We start from the raw sequence: 26,426 nt of genomic DNA, 5'->3' as shown, positions 1-26,426 counted from the left end.
TATCAGTGACAAACAAGTTTAATTAAGAACCTTCAGTGTACACAGTAAAAGTCAAAGCAGCATTTATCAGAAAGTACAGTTACATAGGTTAGAATGCAACAGTAACTCATAATGGTAATATTATTATATGAACATTTATTAGTTCTTTACATTTTCTGGCAATGACACATGTCCAAATTATCTACCATCTGGTCTGTAATGTAGGTGTGCTGTAATATTTTAAACATAGGTGCAAGTTTCTCAAAGGTCTGTAAATAAAAACTAGGAGTAAACACAAATTTTTAAAAAAGGAATGTAATTTCTACCTTTAAAATCACCTCAAACAACTGTAGAATGTAAACATTTATCACCTTAAATAATGTTGTAATATACCTGCATATATTAACTCTTTACAGAAGCATGCATAAAACTTTATGCAGCCTAATACCATATGGATGTTTATCTTGTATTTATATATTAAAAGTCCTTTACAAACATCTTTACCATATTAGACTACATGAAAGATTATTTTTAACAATCCAACAGCATATGCCTCTGATAAATGACATTTCATCACAAAAATTAACATATAGTCTTATCAAAAGACACAAAGTTGGTGTGAAAATGTCCTGCTTTGTGAATTCCTACATCTACAAACCACATGGCATATAACACAATAAAGGAAACAGTTTATAAGAAATCTCCATAATTATCAAACAAATTGAAAACTGTTTAAACAACACAATTAAGACAAAAAACAAAAATACAGAATTTATTCAAAAACACCATAAAATAAAATTTTAGTAAGTTCCATTTAGGAAATAATTTCATGACAAATACCAAGTGCTCTTTAAAAGGAATACAAATTTAAAGATACTGCTTTTACCATTGATTAGAGTTAAACTTTGTAATAACTAAAACTGGTGCCCAAAATGTCTAATCTTCAAGAAACCACAGAATGTGTTTCAAAATATTTTGGATAAACATATACATTTCATATTTCTAACTTTTAAAATGAGAATATATTAATACACAAAATCCATAATATGTCCAACCGAAAACTGAAGTTTCAAGTTCTATACAACCCAACAAGGTCAATAATTAAGAAGCAATCCTGTCAATGATAAACCTTTTTTCAAGACTGATTTCTGGTATTGAGTATTTCACAAAGGACTGTTAATTATTATTGTTTAAGCATACAACATACATATATTCATTTTGTGTTTCTGAGAAATATTTTTTATGCTCCACAGTACATTTAAAAGGTTGTGAGGTCATTCAAATCTCACTCATATTTTCTTACAAACAGATTAATGTGAATATATTGACTGTGATGCCACCTATCTGCAGATAAAAGAACAGTAAATCAGTAGCAACAGCTTAGGTTTCCTTCCAGTTAGATCAGTACTTATTTATATAACAGTCACTTTTTGGTTACAATGGTGCTCTACTGCAGATTATTACAAAACAAACCCTGGAATTAAGCATTGTTAGCCCATAAACTTAAATTGACTCAACGGTGGATAAACAATACATCAAACAGTCTTCCCTGAATTACTTTAAAGCTTGAATTGGTAGCATTCCAAACAATCAACAAGTTGAACCTAGAATTAATATCACTTGAAAATGCAAATCCAAGATGATGATGGTGTAAGGCTGTAAATAAACATTTTAATTTTATAACCTCTTAAACTGCAAGAAACAGAAAAACCAAGAGCTAAGTCCCAGATAGAAAATTTTATAGGTACTCTTTTTTTTTTTGCAATGAAAGATTACAAGAATGAAAGATTTAACAGACTATTCCTGACTTTTTGAGTTTAGATTAATTTTAAGTGGTAGCTCAGAACATCCTGTAAGTTCATATACAGTACACCCCAAGGTGGATGTAGTTTTTCTGGGACTCTCAAAAATCTTGGGCACCAGGGAGAAAATCCTCCCTAATCAGAAATAAAATAATAAAAAAACTCATACCCTGGGGCATAATGGAACAAGAATTAGGTCACCCAAGGTAAAGAAAATAGTACAACAAAGAACAGCCTCTATGACAGTTAAGATTATTTATTAGTTTGAAATTACATACTTACCCTTTTTACCTTACTCATAACAGCTACATAATGCTTACTATTAATGCTCAGTTACATGCACACACAAAATAAAAAGTAATAAGCTATTGATAATTTCAATGATTATTGTTTTGAGAATCTCAAATAATTCTCTATGTGTGATAATGTTTAACATTAAAATGATAAAGGGTGAGGACGAAATACAGGTGGAGATTGCGAAAATGTTTTACTAGAGAACACTGTTGGAACATTTGTTTTAATTTGCGTCAATTCTCTTTGTGTCCACTGTGCTTTTATTCACTAACTTTATGAAATAATTTCACTCAATTTTTCTCATAAATTAACACCATTGTGAATAAAAATTCATTTTGTGGGTTTTTACTATCACTGAAGATGATGCCAATGAGATATATATATTTTCAATTATTACATAAAATGTTAGTTCATATACAGCATTGAAACAAAATTGTTTAACAGTACAGATGTCAAATGTACAAATTGCTTACATCTAAATATCAATCACATTGTGACTATATGTATACCAGGTATTCCAGTAAAACTTTTTTCATGTGTTTTGCAACTTTTGACAATTCAATATAGTAGTAACTGCTGGAATTTTTCATTTTCTTTCAAAAGAAGGATATCTGGTTTGACTGGTAGTAATGTACATAGGAATTAACAATGAAGTTTTTATAGTAATAACTGGAAAATTACTAAAACAACCTGCCTATTTCATATTATTCCTTTAATTTACATAACTCTATAGGTCTCACATTGTGAAGTTCTGAGTATAATCATATTCAATAGTTGGAATCACAGCCTGCACAAACTTAAGAAACACTATCAGGTACATATGTACTCCCAAATCTCCACCTCCTTCAGTTACAGTCTCAATGATTTTCTTCATGACTTCAGCATGCCTAATTAAAGAAACCAAAACCTCTCAGTGATGTTATATACTGCCCTTTCTGCATTTTATAACACTTCAAATAAAACAGTGCAGTTAGTTCCTACTTCCATAAATCAAACAAAAAGTTATGCTTTTACACACACACACAGAGTTTAGTAAAATAACATTAAATTATGGCTTATTCTTTCATTATAAATTTATATGCATTGTATTCAATTATCAAACAACTTTCCAAATCAACAACCTTTGTGAACAGGTAATTAAATGCTTTTCATTAAGTTCTCCCGCTTGATATTCATAAAGCAGTTTAAGTTTAGTTTTTGCTTAGCTATAGAAAATTAGTTATACATTTTTCAAAATCATAATGAACCTTATTCAAGCTCCAGTGATATATATGCATAAACACACACACAGCTGTGTGTGTATATATGATATACAAGTTGAATTTGGTTTCCTGTCACCCTATCTCAAAGTCAAAATTCTTAAAATTAAACCATACATATAATAACCATTCACATATCGGTAATTCCACAGTATACCATCTTATATTTTGAAAAATATATGTAGATTAATTTTGATACAGTTTTACCAAAAAATAATTTTCATATTCCATCTTCTGTATATACTGCCTTTGGGCCTAAGGTATTTAACCATAAAGATGAAACATGGATTATATTATTTAGTTTTCATGATGACAAATAGAATTGTGACAGTAAACACAGTAAAATGTTGATCTGACTTTATTCTATATTATTCCAAATCCCTCAATAAGGAAAAATATATTGCACTTTGGGAATCAAGAGTAATCAAATGCTCCATAAGTGGGCCAAGATTAAGTACTTTTATATTACCAATTTAATGGTAAAGTTAATGGCATTGTAATAATGTGAGTGTGACTCATGTTACATGTTAAGCACTGCAAACAGCCAGCTTTTAACTGCATATTCAGTTGGTATGATACTTAAATAATTATAACTTTTTTGACTTTTAACTTTTTTTTTTAATAACAAATGATCAGTTTTAATCAAGAATTTCTGTGAACAGGAAGTTTACTTTCAAGGAAAAAGGAAATGCAGTGTACAGTAACATTTAGGTACATATTTATTGATACTAAGAGTCAAAATTGAGTGATCTCAGAATTGACAAAAATCAGTGGATTCAACTTTTTGACTAGGATGGAATTTGTTGTTGTCTACTGTCTTTAGTTCATCAGGGTATAGTATGGCATCATACTACACAGTGTATCAATTGTGGTTGGAGATCCATAGGAATTGTCCACAAATTTACTCAGAATTACTATCTGGTATATTATCAACTGATTTAGCAGTAACTGCAGTAAGGGGAAAGGTAGTTATCTTGCCCTTCACAACTTTTAGTTTTCTCACAATGCCATAAATGGAACTAATTTCAAACACTTCAGTCAAATTCCAAATCCCTATTTTCCCTCAGTTTCAGTGACAAAAGTTGTGGCATTACTTACAATATACTTTCCACCTTTCACAAAATTTCCCATCTCATGCTCAACTCTAACAAATATGCCATCTGCAATAAAGGCAAACTGCAAAGAACCTCACTGATGAATCAAACAGAAATGTGACCTTTGGGGAAAGAGTGGCAACAAAAAAATTCCTTATTGCACAAAGAGAATAGCTGTTGTATCCTGGTCTTTGGAATAGAGGTACATAATGTTTGGGATAGATGAGTCTAAATTCGGATTGTTTGGTTACAACTGGTGTATATATAAATTTTCACCAAACAGTCAAGCACGCAGTAGGCTCTGTGATGGTTTTGTGCAATTGGTGTGCAATCTTCACAATATAAATGGGATCATGGATAAATATAAATACCACAGTATATTAGTCCATCAAGCTATACCAGAGGGCTATACAAAAATTAATTTGGGTGGCAGTAATTGAGCACAACAGAGACAAACTTCTGCCAAGAATTTGAGCTTGGGGTTGTAGGAGGGTGCTCAAAGTGAAAAAACTAATAAATACTTCTAAATATTATGTTATATTTATATGCATCTACTCAGATGGGTTTTGAGGTAAGATAAAATACCAAAAAACATGATACAGAGAAAAAAATCTAAGTAAAATTTGTGTTTGTTCTTGCTTTTATTATTATTATAATTTTTTTTACTTTACTTTTTATTGTTTTGATTTCTGGCCCAATTTTATCATGACACAAATTTTCGAATTTGGGTACCAAAACTTTTGCACCCAAAAGTGGTAACCTCTCTCAAATATACTTCTATATACCCTCTGATAACAACTTTCATGAAATGAGAAGCTTTTATTATGACAAGGAGAGAAAGTTCAGGAGATCTCAAGTGAATGGACTTGTCAAAGTTCAGACCTTAACCTCATGGAACAAATCTGGGATTTGCCAAGCTCTATGCTTTACAAAAGTACCATCTATACTTAATAAAGCCTCTGGACCTAGCTTCTATAAAAATAAAACCAAAATATACTAGAGACATTGAGAAAATACAGAGATCCAATAACACAAAGACGTCAACCCGTTAATGATCCTAAAGGTGGCCACAGTAAATATTAGCATTAAAGAAACTTAACATTATTTGTATATTAATTTTGTTATCTGTAAGATTAATTTATAATAATTAAATGTAAATTTTTATAGCAAATAAAAGAGTATTTTGTGTAAAATGGTAACTGTTGAGGTGTTATAATAAAGTTATACACTACTGTGGAAGATTGCTGTTTTTATTGTTTTGTTTTTTTTAAAAAGTCCCCGTTCTATGTATTTAAGTTAAACAAATTTTAAGAAAAACCAAGGATAGAAGGGAAAAGGTAAGTAGTTGTCTTCTGGACAAGTGAAGTTTTGGAGACTGATAATTAACTACTCAAAGACAGCTGTAACAAATTACAATCACAAGATTTGATTCCAAACAACTTTAGGATTAACTTTCATGCATATACTATTGCAATAACTTGTTTACTAACAGTTTAAAAGTTTTATCTTTCATGAAGTTTTGTTTATTAAAATAGTTAAATTTTTTTTCTACATTACATGTTTGGTGTTTGTTTAAATTCATTAAATTATGCTCAATCCATAATGAAAAAACCTGTTCACTCTCTTTTAAATATTTCTTACAAAGCTTACCATTTATTTTCATACAAAATACAAAGGGATGTTTGTTATTTATCAAGTTTTGAATAATTTTGTTCAACATATAATTTCTTTCAATTAATAGTAAAAATAAACTCTTAGCATCATAATATAAATATGCATTCTGAAGAACATATGACTAAACATTCGTAAATAACAGTTCAACTTTCCATAAGCATATTTCAAATAAGTTCAAAATCTGTATATAATGATTACTCCTAATTTTTCATAAAATTATGCTATGTAACATAACTAAAAATCTCATACATCACCAATTTCACATTTCTCTAAAATTATCAAGCATAAGACAACAGCATACCAATTCAGAGAACAAAACTATATGGCACCTGGCATTATTCTTTAGTTTGGCCTTGTTCCTGATTACTGATAAAAGATGGATTTCCCCTAAACCTGTCTAACTCAGTAACATTCAGTAAATCCAAAAAAATGGATTGAATCTTACAACAATGAGAAGATTATAAAGAAAACAATGAAAAAAACACTACAATTGCACACAGACCTGGATTTAATTCTGAAATAAACTTGCATCTACTGTCAAAACTTCATTAATTAGTAAAGACAGAAGTAAGCTTCACAACAATAACTTTGTTATACAATGCAATCTATGAATACATTTAGGAAATACCTGCAAGGATGAACTGATGCCATAGGTGGTCCAGGAAGGTGTGGATGAGTTTCCATAGTAACAGTCTTTTTTGCATGGTCTTGGCTGATATCTTCATACATTTCTTCAATTGAGAGTGGTTTATGATTCTGATTTAAGAACATGTATATAAATATAAAAGTTCCAAATGTTTTCAATAACATTTTTATTACTATTGTTCTGCAAAATTTCAAACATTTGGTAAATATTTTTTTTTTTACAGAATACTACGAGAAGTACCCAGGTACAAACTTTTAGGTTTGTTTAACAACTACAACTATCATGACAATGAAGTTATTAAAACTTAGGTTCTTGCAACTCATGAATAACTTTAGCAAATATAATTTGAAAGACATTTATTATACAATAATATACAGACAGAAGTCAGCAACGTTAATTATGTCAAATAAAGTCAATTCCAAGAAAGCTTTTGTTGAATGTTTTATATGGAATATTTTGCACATGACTCTAGTTTCAATAAGTTTTAAAAGCAAACTAGACAAACAATTTCTAAAATCTAAACACTTACTTATTTTGATTTTAAAATATACATTTTTGCTATAACAGATATTATACAAGTTTGTGAAAAACACTTTTTTTTTTACCTCATCATATCCATAGAGCCACAAACGTGGTGTCTGATAATATTTATCATAAGTAATGTTTAAGTCATATGTTCTTGTTGACACGATTTCATTCTCATAAGGGTTGCTAGTATCTTGTTTCTGATCTTTAGGATTTAGGGTTGATATTTCCAGTGTTGCCTGTAAAAATTGTGAAAACATGTAAATCTGACACATATAATTCTTACATGATTGGAGTTTTTTTCCCATTGATAGATACCTTGCTGAACTAAGAGGATTAAGATAACAGACAACAATGGTTCAACCAACTGACTAACACTCTTTGCATAGCATTAACATCTGCAACAACAATACAATTGCAACTGATTAAAAAAAAAGGAGCATGTCATTAAAGAATTTTTCGTCAACCTTCCTCACAAGTGTTAATTTCAAGTGCAGTAAATCATTAACAGTACTACAGAACATATGTAATATCCTGAATAATTAAAACCATTCAAATGAGCAAAGTTTTCTCTCAAACTACAGCAAAACAAAATGTTATTAATAATAAAGTTCTATGTCCTAGCTTTTGTACACAAATATAGGGTGAATATAAATAAAACTTCATGTTAAAAATTATTTTATTCTAAAACTGCTTCTTCTAGAGGTACCCAACCTCATCATAAGCACAATAACATTCATAAGTTTTATTCAGGATAGGTTGAATATGGTAAAGGGTGGTTCAAAAATGTCAAAGCAGGTCTTCAATATGCTTTTCATCACTCTTATTCAGTGTTTCAAATCTATCTCTAAATGAAGCTATTGTGAACACTATTTGTTCTGAATAATGTTTACTGATCCTTGTAATCTCTAACAATTCTTTTGAGGAAACTCCAGAGATAAGAACCTGCATGTGTACTTGTGTGGGGATCTTGCTAACCATTTATATATGAATGAACATCTCAAGATTTTGTCTTCATTAAGGCACTGACTGAGAATCTTTCCTTCCATTTCTACCCGAATGTCTCATGATTTTATCTTCCATGAAAGGCACTGTCTTACCCATCCTACTTGAATGAATTTTCATTGTTCTATCTTCAGTAAAAGTACCCTGTTCAAAACTTTTCAATTAACATGATAATAGATACGAGGAGTTTCTACACTTCCTGAAAGGCAACATTCACAATGCCTCATGTTTCAAGGCATGTAATAATGTGGTCTTACAATATATTCTAATGATGGACTCCAAAACACTTTGGGCACAGCTAGTTTCATCAGTAAGTTCACAGAAACAAAGACCAATGATAGAAGTACTGGTGAAGTACACCATAATGTAACATAAGAATCATGAGTACACTTCTGGTAAACTTTGTGTGGGTTTTTGTGGGCATACATGACAAACTATCTTACTACGACATATTCACTAGGAAAAATGCAATTTTTGTCTATCTAAATGGTGCTTTCTAGCCATGTTTCATTGCCCATCTATTTGGATAAAAATTAAACATAATTCGCAAGTCAAATTTCAAAGGTGGATCACAATCCTTAGCATCATGCAGATGTCTAAACTGAATAAGCTTTGAGCATTAATTTTCTTTTTAATTCTTTTTTCATAGTATATTTTGTGAAAGATCAAATTTTCAAGCAGTTTCTTTCACTTGCCATCTTCACATAAAAAAAAAAATTCTAAGCTTGATCTTAGATACTGAATCACTTATTCTGGCCATTCCCATGACTTGTAACTACACAGGTTAAAAGCCTTGATCCAGTTGTTACAATTCAGTTAAAGTGTTACGAACTAAGAGTGTAAATGGCCCCTCATACTGATCCCTTCTGCACAACTAATGCTAGAGAAAGAAGCTGCAAGACCTATTCATTACCATAGATAATAAACACCACTCTGTAAGTAATGAAAATTGAAGGAATAATTTACATGTATAAAAAATTAGGTTGGTGCTTTCCTTGTATATATCAGCTAGAAAAAAAGGTGAAACACTACCTCTAGACAGTAACAAAAAAGCCAAATTCAACAAAACTAATCAAGCCATCTTATTATTTAAAACAGCAAATTTCAGATAGTGAAGGTGATTTTAATATGGTCTCTCATGTGTTTTATATTTAAAACATTTTTTAAATATAGAGAAACTGCCTAATAAATTCATTACTTTCCAATGATATTACAATATTACACATGAATGACATCTTTGGTTATGTTCTCTTTGTTGTTAATAATGTTAGTATCAACTTGTCTAAAAGTACTTACTGGCATAAAATTAATGAAATAATTTAACTTTTAAATAAAACAAATAAACGAAGTTTCTGTTAGCATGTGTTGATTTGTCTCCAAATAGTATTGTCATACATGCACGGAGTGTGAACATGTAAATGTACATATATAACAAACCAGTACCTTGTCCTCATTATCTAGCATTCCACTTTCTACAAAAGCATCCATATCTTCAGCTTCTTCATCATCATCTTCATCACTTTCTTCTTGGGGTAATGGATCATTTGAAGACTTCTGTAACATTTTATGTAAAATTGAATGACATACTCAAAAACTGAAAATGTTCAACCTCTAAAAACATTCAAAACACACTGAATAATGTTTAATGTGTTTCTGTATCTTTTTCTTCACTATTAAACATCCTACTATGATGAAGAGGTTCAAAGGAAATGCAGCAATATTGCTATTAATTAATTATTTGAAATTCAAAAGACAGTAAGTTCCTGTTAAATGGAACTGATGGTGTACTGATATCAATCCTCTGAACACCTGAATTGTAGTAGGGCATTTATCGACAAGAAAGAAACCCAAGACAATTTACACAAATCAAATCCATTACCCAAATATGGCTTGATCATTGTTCTTTTTTGCTTTGGAGGCCTACTGCACTTTTTTTTTAAATTAATATTCAAACTAAATCATAGCTCAGCATGGCTATAGGGAAAAAGAATTTTCCTTAATGGCACTTTAAACTGACAGAAGCAGCTTACTGATAGAAGAAATGACTGAAAATGTGCTTCTCGGTAAGTTTACAAAATGATTTTAACATTATAAAGTCTCTTTTGGGTTTACTTTGATATTCTAAACAATCAAATTAAGCTTCATTGGCAAGTTGTCTTTTTAATGTATATGCTTGAGAAACTACTAATTTTAATTTTGTTGTTAGTAATGAAAGCTAAGCTAAATTTGGCAAATTGTATCAGTATGTTCTAAATCAATACTTAAAGGTTAGTGAATGACTGATTCTGAAAGCTTTCTTAATTGTCTTTGATTATGACAAGAAAGTACTAATGTAATTTCTTCCTATCTCTGAAAAAATATTTTCAAATTGATTAGTCAAGAAGAAGAAATTATCTGACACTTCAGTATTATAATATGAAAATAATTCCTGAATAACCAATTCCTTTAAATATGAATTTAATATATTACACAATTTTTAAACTTTCAAAATATTAAATACTTTCCTTATTAAGAATTTCTTCTGCTCAACACTGGTTAAAAAGTGGGCATAATAAAGCCACAATATAAAATGTGAGACAAGAAAAAATAGTATGATAAGAACCAGGTGACAAAAGAGAGACACACAAACAAGTATGTGAAACCTTGCCTTATGAAACAATGCACTAACACAGTCTCACCTTTAAATCAAGTGTCATTTCATGAACTTGATCTGCTACACTTATGGGTGTTCCTTCTGAAAATATAAATATGATATGGATAAAACTAACATTAATGTATATTTATGATGAGAAGATATAACATTAAAACAGCTTAAAAATTAATTTCACTCATTTATTTTTTTCTACAATTTTACTTTATGACCATTTCCATATAAGTTTAACATAGACTAATCCTGATTCTGAGTAAACCTTCTAGTTCTGTAACTAGCAATTTAATCTCGAATCCAACTAAACTTCGAGTTCAGTTGTTAAGCCTAAATATGATAATATTAAACCAACTAGGACTGGAAAGCCAGGAAATTGACACTTTATTATTTCACCACTGTTAAGTATTTCTATAAATTTAAGCACCTACCTGTAAAAAAGAACATTACATTTAAGTAAGACTTTATAGGTCATTTAGACCTAACAGCTTACCTAGCTATATTTTTCTGCCATAACCTAATCCTAAACAAATAGGTAGGGCACAATAGGTACAAGATGCCAATATGTTGTATTATTGCTTTATGATGTGCTAAAAACACAGCTTAAATTAGTATCATGATTATAAATATCAATAATATTAAAAATCATTTGTAACTAGTAATTCCTTTTCTATTTTTTTTTTCTCCCCATCAGAGATAAAGCCTTGCATATGCAAAAATAGAGGATTTTTGTTTTTAATGCAGAATACTGCATACTGTTCTTGCTCCTTCCAGAAGTTCTGTTATATCACAACACTGAATGAGAAATTTTTGGAGCTTAACATGTAGGCCTAATGCTCTTTCAGTGATGTGTTAGAATATTATATCAATTGGTTGGGAAACAGAATAGTAAGAATCAAAAGAAGATGTAATTAATAAAGAAGAGGATCTTGTTTGACTGGACTAAGACAGTGATTTGCAATGTGTTAATTTTTTTGCAGGTAATTCATAACTTACAGACTTATCAGACAATAACCATATTGAAGACAAAGCTAAAAGTATGTAATTAGAAAATCAGGAGTTAATCACGTAAACACTATTACAGTAGCATCAGAAACTTTATAATGTATAATGCTTACTGATGTTTCTTTGACCATAGAAGTTATACAATAACTGAATGGCCAATTGATGAATATTTATTTTTTTTGATGTCATATATATAATCTCAACTAAAATGTTCTATTATTTTTTTAATCCTTAAATTCCAAACTATTTCAGAAACACCTTCTGTCAAACTTCATTCAAGCTTGGTGCTCATGAAAAAACAACAAAATATACATTATCGCATTTCGTATAAGGTACAAGAACAGATACAAAATTACATTTACAATTTATCCAAAAAACACACTGACTTTCAGACTGTACAAAATAAAAAAAGCAAAACAACCAACAACACACATTCTTCTATGAAAATGTAGTTCCATAAGAAAATATACTTAAGGATAGAAGTTACAACTGAAGAAGAAAAAACAAAGTATTACTTAAAATTTCATCTTAGATTAAGACAATGATACATAAGCATAAATTACCCACCTATTCAAATTCTTTCTTCATGCAATTTATGATAAGGTTCTAAAACATATCGTATATAAATATATATATTTGAATATATTTAAATTACTTATTGTACTAATACTGGTTTACAAAAGTGTACCAGCATACTACACCTTTTATTTTTAAGCAAAATCTTAAGCCAAAATAGAATTGTATTACAACTCAGTTTTATGTTCTATTGGCAAACTGATATGCAAGAACACTTGTTATGATTTTATATATAAAAGACATTGGTCTTGAATTTCAGCAGTTACCTAAGATAACATACTATCCATTGCACAGATATGTGGTAGCGTTTACCTGTATAGTGATGTGTATCTACCCAGCCACCTTCATCATCATCTGTCTCAATCAATTTTTCTTGTTCTTCTGAGTATTCCATCTGTTTACATCGTTTATAACAAGGCACTAATGAAAAAAAACAAAAAACATTTATTAGTACTGAATCCTCTACATTTAAGAAGATGCTAAAGTAAAATATTGCTGCCAGGCATATGCTTCCCTGCCTAAAACACAAGAAAATGAGTCCTAATAATCACTATCCTTTTGTAATGTAGCAAAGTTGTTTTCCAGAATAATTTCTGATAATCTGTAAGGCATATCTTCAACTAGGTTTGTACAGATGTCTGGTGCAACTTGTATCCAAGGTTACTTAAATATTTCATCCAGTTAATGCCAGTTCAAATGATGTTGAGTAACCTTTTAAATTAACCCTCCAGGTGGTCTCAAGATGTTTTGTATGATTAAAATTTGAGCTCTCAGTGAGCACATTTAAAAGGATAATGAAAATCCCACATAACCTGCTGTGGTCATATGTTATATATGGCATGAAGCACACTTGTTGAAATAACATTTTGACTTTCTGACCTTTGGAATGTGCTCATTTACAAATTATCAAGCAAATATCAATTTCTACTAAAGTTTGCAACATGCACCATGGAATGCATTGCTTAGGATTTGTTTCTATATTAACAAATAATCTATGCAACTAAATTACATGTATAGTCATTCAGTATCATATATACTTAAAGTAGTTATGCCTATCTGTATCTAATGCTAAAAGAAATTGGCATCTAGACTCCAAGGCATAGATCATATCAGGTTTTGGAATTTGTCAGATAACCATGGGTGAAGGTCAAAGTGCACATTCCCCAACCTTATACAGAGTGCCACACAACATGGTATTAGGTATTTGATGACAGAGATATTAGTATTTCATGTTACCTTACATTGCTGATTTTGCAACAGTTTGTGTTAGAATAGACAAATACCAGATACAGTATACTGAAAAATCTTTAGATATGCACTTAGAAAGTTGTAGAGGCTATGCAAGTGCAATCATCAAACAGTCCAATGGACAAAAGTATAATTATTGTTCACAAGAATATCATCTTGCACTCCAAACTATCATAATCTAAGCCACACTGTCTTTGGTATTTCACAGACATATCTTTAGTATAAAAACTTTAGTAACACATCAGAAATTTTTTTTGTGTACAAGAGACCCATATTGTTGACTTAAAGCTTGCTACATTTCATGATGACACACTTCGTAAATTTAGAACTACAGTCAATATATTACTTCTCTAATGTACTGACCTCATTGAAATTCACAATTAATGTTATAAAAATTATCACATTTTTTTACCCCAGGTTATAAGTAACAAGATATTCATAGACAAATCTTTTTACTTATGCCTGATTTAAATAGAGCTGTTGTTTTAATAATTTATTGTACAATTATAAAGTTACAAAATAATATGCACAAATAATAAATAATTTTATTTTTCATTTTTACAGTGGAATATTATGTTGGTTATACTTTCTTATATTTATTTTTCACACTTGCAATTAATGAAGCATCCTACATGAACAATATTTTCTAATATCAAACATTGTACAGTAATAATGAAGATTTTTAAGCATGTATATAAAAAGACATTTTACTTTTTAAAGAAATTATGTGGAATGTATAAAGACATTTTTCTAATATACATTTAAATTTAGTTAATGCCTGTAATTCGACAATACCAATTCTTTTGCAATAGCCCATCATTCAAAAAAAATATCACATGATAAATTAGAATAATACTAAAATAAAAGGATAAGAATCACTCATGAGAAAAAGAGATAAACGAAGCCTTTCATGTCCACAAAACTAATAACACATTCAATCAACCTACCTAGCATGGCAGTCAGCAAAACCTGGATACCTCCTTGAAAACATTCAGATAGTTAGTTGATTTAAGTTCAAATGTGAGTGAATAATTTACCAGACTTTCATCAATAAAACTCAGGCTTAAATCCTGGCCACTACTAATGCAGAAATAGCATTTCTTAGGGCATCCCTGAAGATGGCCATAGATTAACAGCATAAACATAGGATAAAAAATAGTTGGTAATCATTACCTTGGTATATAAGAAAAAACACAACTAGATTTAGAAGGCATTATGGAAGAGTGAAGACATTTGAAAGTAACACTCTTGAAGTTTTTGGATTATATTATTTAAATCTGTTTAAGGATCTGATTAATATTCTTATTTGTTGTAGTTTACAACAGGTTACAAAACTGATTTTAAATCATATTAACTGAAAACAATATAATAAAAAAATATAAAACTACAACCTATACATCCCATAGCACACTATGCTATGGAAAAAAAAGAGTATTGAGCAACTTAAAAATGATATTGACAGGATGTTAAATAGCTTTATAAATTATAATGTAAAATCCAATCTTTCAAGAAATGAGCAGTCAGCTATCAATGAGTTAAAAATGAATGATCACATAATTGTGAAAGAGAATGACAAGTGCAAAGGCTTTGTTTCATTGAGTACATACATTTTCATAGAAAAGTTTAAGGCACATCTCACGGATATGTCTAGTTACGAGCCATTTAACAAAGACCCTACAAAAATATGTTAAAGAACTTTAAAAGCAAAACTACTGTACTCATGTGACTTCTAGATAATCACAGACCATCTCATTTAAAACTGTATGGATTACCCAAGGACCATAAATCTGACACACCTCTAAGACCCATAGTCTCCGTATACAGCTTTCCATTAGCATCTGTTTCTTAGCTACTAGAAAAACTACTTCATCCTTCACACCTAAATAGCAACAGGTTATACAAAGATGATTTACAGATGAGTTAGAACATTATCCTATTTACTCTTGACATCATTTCCAAGTGTCCTCCCATTCCCATAGAAGAAAGTATAAACTCAGTTATGAATCTTATTAGATCAACCACCCCTTCAACTACCAATGATACTCCTATAGAACTCCTTGAAAATTCTCCGATTTGTTCTCAACAACAGTTACTTCAAATTCAATTCAGCTCTATATAAACAAACCAAAGGAATTTCTATGCGCAACAATTTTGCTGCCATTTTGGCCTCTATTTTACATGGTCAGACAAACTAACTCATGTTGACATAACTTTATTTAATAAAACTACACGTAAAGTAAACAAAGTAAAGTATAGTAATGGTATTTATAATAGTGTACAGAGTATGAAACAATTATGAGCATTCAGTGTATGACACAGTTTTATGAGTTGAAAGAAAGAAACTCAAAAACAAAGAATAAAACCTGTAGCAAAGAAAAAAAAAGTAATTAAAGGGTGTTTATATCAGTCTGTGAAACAAACCAAAGCTAAGTTATTGCAAGGTAAAGTTAAATGTAAAGTTGTAATAAAGGAAAACTTAGTTGAATATGCAGAAACATCTGAATGCATGTTCACAAAGTGATAAGCATAAGTGTTTGAACAAATTACCCATGTATATTTTAGACATAATTTTATTTAGTGTAATGTTAATTTTTTTTAGGAAATTACACACATGTTAAACGTTGTTTGTGTGAAATACTTTGCAAACAAAAAAAAACTAAAGTTGAAATCGAAGCCAGTCATCACATGATAACAATGACATTGTGCCATCGTGTATCATACTCATTGCATTGAGGAGTTTGACTAAGCAAACCACAGGTAAGCTGATCCTGAACTGAAAAGCCAATATACAATCTAGACTCTTCGGACAGAGGCCTTTCTAAAGATATGAGAATTGTATTGTTTGATTGAGAAAAGTTCTGGACAGATTACTGTGTATTATTTATACAGATAATTATAATTAGGGGATCATATAGGCCACTAACCATGACACTGATTGAAATCCAAACACCAGAACCTTACTGTAAGTAGCTAATATTCCATTTATAATGCTCAGAATAAGAAAATGAAGAAAAGATCAAATTTGTACTTGTACACTCTATTCTGTTTTAGTAATGTTCAAAACAGGATTTTAGACATTTTTATAGTAATTAACTTGTCTTTTAATTTTAGTGTAAGGTCCAATTATCAATAATATTATCTTACATCACTATCTCTACACAACAGCACCCAACTAAAGTAAAAATATATACATCATAAATTTCAACAAATGCTACAGGAAATGTATTATTGTAGAAAATATCATGTAATAAGCACAAAATTCACAAATTAAAAATGTGTGTAAACATATATATATACTAATTAAAGCATAAAAGACATCTTTTTTTCGAGAGAAACATTTCCATGTTTTACAATTCAATGTTCTGGGTGCCATGCCTTTTATGAATGAGCATCTACTAAGTTTGAACTACTTTTATTAGATTTACATAATTTTGTAATAACACTAGTAATGATATTTGTATTTTTGAATTACATAATTTAAATTATTTGTTTGTTCGTTGTTGAGCTATCTGTGCTCTGTCCACCAAGGGTATCGAAACCTAGTTTTTAGTGTTATAAGCCTACAGATTTACTGCTGTGCCACTAGCAAGTCAATCCAAGTTATAAATCATACCTAGACCTTGAAGTGTTATTTATATCTGTCAAATTTCTGTTATTATGAATACTTGAAATTGGTTGACACAAATTTTTAGCTATTTTTACAAAAACTAATTCAAAACTGAAAACTGTGTTTTCAAATAAACAGAACCTTTATAAATTGTACATTTAATTTCAGATTTTTAGGTTCAACTAGTTTAATTAAATATACAACTAAAACTATGTAAATAATAATGCACTAAATTTTCAATACAATTCACTTCTTTCAAAGGTAAAGATTTATTTTAAAACTTGAGAAGAGCAAAATACAGTCAATGCCTAGAAAATGAAAAACTTCAAATAACCATGCACACACACACAATAAAACTTTTTCTAAGACTAACTGTTACACTAAGCTCTTCCAATATCTATTTTCTATCCTGGTATCTATCATTTTGTCATGTCATATATAATACTCACTTAGGGAAATTTCGTTCATTCATTCATTTGCTATTCCACTATCATCCAAATGCTCTCCGACATAACAATTAATAATTTAGAAAAATATTAGTAGATATAATGATTCTTCAAAAATATTTACTACCCAAAGTCCTTGTAATAAAGAAGAAAAATATGAAGGTTCTAGGTCAAAGAGAAAACAAACATCTAAAATGAAATTCAACAAATCAGAGGAATGAAAAATCAAAACATACTCAGTGGTTTTAGATCAAGATAAAAATAATTCCACCTAAAAAGATAGCAGACATAAAAGAAAAGTACAACATGGCCCATAAGGTTCGATTGTGTTGAATTTCTCACAAAGCTACTCGAGGGCTATCTGAGCAAGATCTTTCTAATTCACGTGATAAACTAAATGAAGGGCAGCTAGTCAACATCACCCACTACCAGCTCTTGGGCTAATCTTTACCAAAAAATAGTGAGATTGACAGTCATATTATAATGCTCCCATGGTTGAAAGGGTGAGCATATTCAGGTATGGGACTTGAACCTATAACTCTCAGATTGCAAGTTAAGTGCCCTAACCAACAGGCCACTAAGACTAAGAAAAGGAAGCTTATGTGATGACCTTGAATTTTCCTAGAAAATCTTCAGAAAACAAGGTTCCTGAAAGACTAGAAACCTGAGGGGTTAAGCATTTAAGGAACAAACAACCTGATCTACAATAAACTAAGTGGCCAGAAATAGAATCAAATTAACAAAAGCATCTGCAACGTAGGTAAGTGTACCCTGTCAACAGGAAAAGTGAATGTACCAGCAGGGATATTAACTGAAGGACCTTCACCGAGCACGATGCATGGAGGGTGGAATCATTAAAGCTAGAAAAAAAATGGCTACTTAGAAATGCAAAAGCAAAAAGCTTAAAATATCCATGGGAAAGAGAACACAGAATTAATATCAAAGGTAAACTGAAGGAGTAAGGTTATATGTGTATGCTAGCCTTAGTATGAATATGCAAAATAGATTATCCTAGAAATATATTTATTATTTTGGTCAAGTAATACCAAGTGAATATTTTACCAAAACTGTAATTATGCTCTAAATTTCACACACTTCAAACTTTTGACTTTAGCTACATAATATTCTTTTTTTTGTATGAAGAAGTGTTTATTATCAGAACACTTACCATTCCTTGTGACAAGAAATTGCTTATCACGTGGCAGGTATTGTTTGGTTTTAGCATCATCGCCACTAGCCCATTGCCAAGTGGGACAGTGATGTACTAAGTGATCTCCACAAATCACAAACTGTAACAGAAAAAAATTACAGAAGAATAATAAGTGGAAAAAAATCGATCTAAGTTAATGGATGCTAAGATTATGTGATCATGTCTTCAAAACTAGTGTTTCCTACAAATGAAAAAATCAAGAAACAGAGAGTAAGTATAAATAAATGTCAGCAATATGACAGAATATATAAATGATTAGGTATCCTCATATGTCCACTCTCTATTGGCAAACCAACAATGAAAGAGAGACATTTGCATATATGATCTCTTACATCCTTTAAAGTACTGGTAAAAACAATTCCTTGTGGTTTAAATATTTCAATATCTCTTTCTCTTTACTCACTATCAAGGAATTAACATCTATATGATTCAGTTCAATATTTTTTGTAGGATCACAAATATTATTAACATCTCCTCTAGTAAAAACAGTAGAGAATACTTAAAGCTCATCCATTTCACAATCTTAAAATAAAAACTTTGCCACCTGCTGCTTATAGGGATCCAATATCCATTTTAACTTTTGGTGTTTACCTTTAATATATGTCTACTCCTTGAATTAAAACAAATTTATTCCTAAAAAATTTTTAAAGCTCTTTCACATTACTTTTTAACTTATCTAAATTCACCAATAATAACTTTTGTCTCATGGCCTTAAAAGTTTTTTGGAAAATTAGGATACAAAAAAAACACATCATAAATCACTTTGAGAAACCTCTGTCCCTCAATAGTTGACTCCATGTAATCCTAATTAATGTGTAGCAAATCAAGGTCTCTTATGATTATTGCATCAGTATCCTTATTAGAATCAGCCATGAATTCATTATATAGTTCATTCACACTGTCTGTTTTAGTGGGTGGCCTATAAATGTTGTAGAGTAAGGCAATTAACTCAATTACCTTTAAACATTGATTACATCAATAAGTGGAATGTAAAATAATAACCTAATCAAAATTATTGTTTCCAATTATTACTTAAGTTTGATTATTCCATCTATCAAAGTAATCAAAATACTGCCACTATAGTTATTATTTGATTAATTCAAAATTTTTCAGCTTAATCAATGAATGTCATAATTCACAGTAATAATCACCTAATCATAATTAGTGTTACTGATTATTAATATTTTTCATTATTCCAACTATCCAAATCATGTGTGAGAATAATTGATTAGATAAATGTAATTGATAAATAAGCAATGATTAATCAATTATAAAATTCCATTAATCATCCAGCTCTAAACAGTTGCCAGTAAAAAAAACGTTTTTACCCTTGAAACCTCTAAGTGTAGCCCATATAGATTCAACCTCTTCAGTCTTTATAACTTTAGTCTCAACAGGCTGCAGCTCAGCCTACACATACAGGAAGCACTCATCTTTAAAGAACAACCCAATTTAACTAAAACTTGTATTAATTCTTTATTTCTATCTAATATTTAGTAACTTCAATATTCTAAATTATTATAAATACATATAACCTACTACTACTTAAAAACACACTAGTTACGAATAAAAATATGTGGATTAGGCATAATGTGTTACTTTATGTTTAGCTGTATATACAGTAAGAAAACCTGCATACACAGGTTGAATCTTCCAATCAGCATCATGACATGTAAATGCAAGGCCGTATTCAGCCCTAAACATACGTGTAACTAATTAGTTATCTTTCCACTAAGAAACAAAATCAATTACCTCTTCAGGGGTCACCACTCCTGTCTCTTTGAACTTTGACTCCTGTCCAAAAATAAAGTCATATGATAATGAGTGAAATATTTATAACTATTCATACATGTACGTTTTATATCGTTGGGATTTATACTACATTCTAATACATATGATAGTTCTGAATACATGAATAATTACTACTTAGATGTACAAATTAATCCTATTATTTTTATTGATATGCTATGGTCAATTTGGAGCATTTAGAGTATTCTGAATTTCATATACAAGTACTACAAAGCCCTATATGCAGTATTCAAGAATGTATACAAAATTTAGTTTCTGATAATGAGAGCTAAAGTTTAAAAAATTAAAGCTTATACTATGAATGTATTTTGTATATAAAATGTCATAAAAATATAACAAAACAGAAAAATACAAAACTGCAATAGTTAACAAATTTTACTCATTATCATGACTTTATACTTTTATCAAATTTCTTCTTACTTTTTGAGATATTTTTATTATAATTTTCAAAAATTAATTATACGTTTAAACTTCTGATTAACTTCAGATACTGTATTGTTTTATCATTAAAAGTGTCATGACAAATTATCATATCTTCTATCAGAAAACTTCAGATTTGGTTGTTTAATCTAAAATAATATATCTACTATATATAAGACAAAAGCATCAGACATGATATGAATTTTATCAACACATAAAAACTTTTAAATTCCATGCTCATCTATCATTACATAAATATATTTTTCAATATTATCTTTTTCCTATTTTAAGCTAAAATTATTATATTACTTATAATAAAAAATTGCTATCAAATTAAACTTATTGTTGCGTCAGCAAGGTCACGTGACTCGTTCTCTCGAACCTTCGGGAATTGTCGGGAAATTACTAGATATAGGGTAGTCTGGTATATATAAGAGGGTGACAACGTGACGGGACAATAATGTGTGTGTAGATTGTGAGTAATTGATCTGCAGTCAGAGTATTGTTGAAGTTAACGTTCGTTATAGTGTTTGTTTTAGAGTGACTGTTGAAAATAAGTGTATCGGTAAAGTTATATTCAGAAAGAATAAACCAGTTTTATTAAGAAAGGACTTGTGTCGATAAAGTTTCGTCGGAACGAAGTTACGGAAAATTAATTAACAAACGGAGACATAACATTATTTTATCACACTAACATTGAGTATCTTAATCATTACAAACTTACAAAACTAATATTTCAATACATTCCTTCTAAACTTGAAAATCTTAAAGAAAATTGTAGCTACACTTATCTTTGGTAAAAAGCACTATGCAATCCATTTGAAAATGTATATGTATTTTTCTTCTTAGATACCAATCAGAAACTATTACCATAAATTACTTAGTATGTTGAGTTGAAAATATTTTCAGTTTCTTTTTTTGATTTTATACTTTTTTCACTATCTCACTGTCTTAAAAATGTGATATTCCAAGAATAAACTGAATACAGAGTTACTAAATCTTTGCAATAACGAAAAGTTTGTGAATACAGTACTTGGATGAACAGATACACAGACAAGACACAGGAAGAAAATTAACAAAAATAAACATTTTATGTATTGTAGAAAGGATTATTGTTGCATTGTGACAGATTACAAGTGGAAGAATCCACCATATTGAAATGGAAAGTAAATACAAGAAACTATTTTTGAACAAAGATGGAAACAAACTTTATTTAGAATAAAGTGAGAGCTGGAGGCAGTGTTGTTGATAAAAGGATATGTATACACTGTTGGCAGTAGTAACTATTTATGAAAGTTAAAAAAAGATAAAACTTTATGAGCAAGCCAGAGAAGAAACTGCCTCAAAATTTCAAAACTCCCTTGACAATTCACATTATCTCTGTAGTTAGGCAATCACAAGTATTTGGTGACATCTTTGTTCCATGTGATAGCCAAAAAGTAGTCCCATACAAACGAGAAAAAAGTAGGCTACAACTATCACATAACACGCACCAAATCCTATTATAGAAAGTAGCACTGAAAGTTGAATTAGCACAACCAGGTTTAACAAATTCAGAATATAGAAAAATGTTTAGAATACTGTATGACATGAAATATGTAGTAAAAGGGAATTGAGATATGTGGTATCTGTACACCACAACATTAACTAAAACACAAATAGCTTCCACAGAATATCTAATACAAGAGACAATTATTAATATTAGTTGGCTTTTTGTCACTAAAACCAAGCAATAGTAAATATATATAGTTTCTATATATGAACTAAATAATTACAGGTGTTGCAACAGATATTACAAGTAATTGTATTATAATGTACTTGGTATTAAATATAACTACTTCACAAGTGAGTTATAAGTAATGCTTCTTTAAATTACCTTTAAGATTGGTGTCAAGAACTCTGCTACTCCCAACGCTGTTCCTTTTACACTGTTAATTACACTTTGCATGATGAGTACCTACTTTCACTATTCAATCCCTAAATGGAACATAAAAGACAGAACTAACAATTAATCATTGAAGAATTTCTTGTAACCGTTTTTACAGTAATACCAAGTAAATCCTTTACTTTGAATTAAACTGTATTATCAATACCATTGACATTGCAGTTTCATGATGTCAGAAAAACATGTAGGTTCAAGAAGCCTTGATACAAGATGAGAAAAAAAACCTATAACCGAGCACTTCCGAAAGCACTCGATTTATATGGTTTTATCATCTTGTATTGACATTGCAATGATTTTGTAATGTTACTATGAATTTCTATTAACAATCAGGTATTTACAGCTAATTAATAAACTTGTAATAACTGATTACCTATGACCATTCATTACATCAGTTAATTTCATGTAAAATAACTCATTGATTGAAATTATGATTAAATTGATTAATGTTGCTAAAATAATTACCAAATCAAAAGTAATGTTTCTGATAATAAAATATTGCCATTATGATTTCTCATCATTTTTGGGTAATTCAAGGTGTTTTAGTGTCAAGATTCACCAAACTATTCAACAAATCGAAATGTTTCAGATTATTACTGTTTTTGGGTATTTCAACTATTCAAGTCTCATGTAAGAATAATTCATTAACAAGATCAACTATTAAACAATTAAAAAATTCCACTAACTGCCCAGCTCTACTAGTAATAACTGTGATTTACAACTAATTATTAATTAAAAATTAGTTTTATTTAGAAGAAATGTGTAGGCTTGTTTGATACAATTTATCTATTTACACTTCCTATGCATATATGTACCCAACAGCTAAACTAACTGAAGCTATGTTGAATTTAAATGAGAAGATTTAAGAATTGCAAAGTAATATTTTTGTCTCAAAATGCCAAAAAGTGGGTCACAAAACCATTACTTCATATAATTTTATAACCTCATTTGATTAAAGGCTTTTTTCAGAAGTCTACTTATAATGATTATTGACAATTCATAGTTTTTTTTACCTCCATAGCTTTGAGTCTATCTTCAAACTATTTCTGTTATTCACCAATCATATTTCATTACAAAAGTTTAGTTTGCTCACTTAAATTTTTCAGTACTTGTCATTTTGTCCCTCATAAAATGTTAATATTTTTGTCAGAAATGAATTCTGAGTATTATAATTGTTAGGTTGATACAAACTACAAATATTCTAATTAAAATTAACTTTTTGACAATAGTAAGCTATGTATTGATACCAAAATTAATATAACAATTACCATAGTAATCAGTAAAGCTACTTAAATAAAATGTTCTTCTGATCTTGCTTATAAACATTAGAATGCACTGTTTCATCAGTTGAACATCCTTGCTGTTAAAAATATTTTCAGTCATAAACCCAGTAATATCTCATGAAATTTGGTCAGCTTAGGAAATTTAGGTTAATCCTAAATCCATAAAGTAAGCTAATTATGCAAAATAATCTCTAAAATAAAACTATAATCATAATAAAAAATATGATAAAACTAAGATCCATATATATTACAAATTCTAACTAATAAAAGTAGCATTAAAGAAATAACAGGGCATACCTTACTTACATAATGCATAAATGTAAGTTGTTAACTTCAAGTACTGTTGTAGATTTAATGTCTGTTTCACTTCACAATATTCAACTCACTTGTATATTTTGTAACTGACTTGTAAAAAAATATATGCAGACTAATATGAAATATTTTGTACACAAATGATGTACAGAAATTTATTTATTTAATTTACTAATAATAACTATTTCTTTCTTTTAAAAAATTAAGTAAGAAATTTAGCAATATTACATCATTTAAGTTGTTTTCATCATAGATTCATAAAACAGTTCTTTTCTTGGAAAAACAGTCAGAAAATTATTAGTGTGTTGGAAACCTCTTACAAAATATTTATGTATTTAAAACAAATATATTTCTTACACAGTCTTAAATATCTCAGAAAAAATTTACTAATTTTTTTTACATCAACAATAGCTTGGTTTAATCTTTATAAAATTAAGCTCTTAACTTGAAAGAAAATTTAAAAAGTACACCTATTCAATCAAGTTACACTAATGCTTTTCATGGACAAGTGTATTTTTATTCATTAGAATAATTAATTGCCACATAAGTTACATAAAATTACAAGCAGCAGGACTATCAAAGAGAAAATGTTCAAATGCTTGAAGTTGATAAGAAAAGTGATTAAAGCAATTGTAGGAATCAATTAAGTTTTTGGCTAGTTCTGACTATGCATATTATAACTATAATTTATAAAGGCTACTTACATAACAGTGGATTCCACACATTAAAAACATATTGTAATGTGTATTCATCACATTATTGTACAGAAATGCACAAAAACAAATGGCAGTATGTTATAACTTATACATACACATTATAGTATGTAACCCAGATATACTTTATCTCAACAATTCTTCCTTATTTCAAATAATAACGTTACACATAGTAATTTGCATTTAAATATTCCATGGCAAGCCGAGTAAACACTTCTTGTCTTAACAAAATTCTTTAATATAAGTCTAATATCTAAGAGCTCTCTTAATGTACAAACTTTTGGGTTGGAAAGTCAAATTATTTTCGAAAAAAGGAAGTCATAATTAAAATAGCATGTTGCCCACATTACAATTTACTCAACGACAGCACGAGTATGAATCATTAAACTGCCCACAATTCACGTGCAACTTGCAATAATCCTGATAGCTATAGTTCCAAAGTTATACTAATTTCTATTACTATAAATACTAGTTATGCTCATAGCAATACTACCACTACTTAAGAACTAAGATGTGTATAAAATATACACAACAATTAAGTAATATTACAGCTATACTAATCTGTAAGCATAATATTTCATAACATAAAGTTAATGCTTAAATTATAGAAAAAGTATTAATAAATAATGTGATTACAAACCCTGCGAAATTAATACTTCCGAGTCCAAAATTAAAGTTTAAATGTTAATTACAACATCGTTTTTGTCTTTACCAAGTACTATACAACTCTGTCTTTTAACGTACGCACTACACAAGTTTAGAAAAATTATATTTTTAAAAATTAAATATAAATAAAATGGAATATAGCTCTTTAAAAACCCACTTACGAAACACCAACTTACTTAATCTACCTATTTACTAGACAACTAAGTCCCAAAGATGTATTCACCCGAACAGTATGGTCGTTATATTCCGCCGATCTCCGACAGCTAC

The 26,426-nt window shown here is 29.4% G+C and overlaps 1 protein-coding gene across 4 annotated transcripts; it reads right to left on the bottom strand.

The window, feature by feature from the left end:
• Nucleotides 1-26,426, bottom strand: LOC106462818 (ubiquitin-like-conjugating enzyme ATG3). 4 transcript variants are annotated; one of them, XM_013922778.2, is made up of 10 exons: nt 26,336-26,426; nt 23,120-23,220; nt 20,767-20,808; nt 18,973-19,093; nt 12,816-12,923; nt 10,957-11,012; nt 9,722-9,832; nt 7,354-7,512; nt 6,731-6,858; nt 1-2,962 (listed from the first exon to the last, which is right to left on the bottom strand). In XM_013922778.2, exons 2-10 carry the CDS (start codon nt 23,189-23,191, stop codon nt 2,812-2,814), a joined length of 948 nt encoding a protein of 315 aa, XP_013778232.1. In that variant the 5' UTR covers nt 23,192-23,220; nt 26,336-26,426; the 3' UTR covers nt 1-2,811. The 4 variants fall into 4 exon arrangements, with proteins under 4 accessions (XP_013778232.1, XP_022245899.1, XP_013778233.1 ...); XM_022390191.1 differs by lacking the exon at nt 26,336-26,426 and adding an exon at nt 26,321-26,335; XM_013922779.2 differs by lacking the exon at nt 26,336-26,426 and adding an exon at nt 26,134-26,153.

Source organism: Limulus polyphemus, unplaced genomic scaffold (assembly GCF_000517525.1).
Source record: "Limulus polyphemus unplaced genomic scaffold, Limulus_polyphemus-2.1.2 Scaffold1258, whole genome shotgun sequence".
NCBI lineage: Eukaryota > Metazoa > Arthropoda > Merostomata > Xiphosura > Limulidae > Limulus > Limulus polyphemus.
Note: the sequence above shows the minus strand (reverse complement) of the source record. Positions and strands in the feature narration are given on the sequence as shown.

Coding starts and splice junctions, on each gene's coding strand:
- LOC106462818 (XM_013922778.2), bottom strand. CDS start 23,191: ATGCAAAGTGTAATTAACAGTGTAAAAGGAACAGCGTTGGGAGTAGCA. Junction 11,013..12,815: donor AGATACACATCACTATACAG/GTAAACGCTACC, acceptor TTATATTTTCAG/AAGGAACACCCATAAGTGTA. Junction 7,513..9,721: donor TGCTAGATAATGAGGACAAG/GTACTGGTTTGT, acceptor CAATTTTTACAG/GCAACACTGGAAATATCAAC.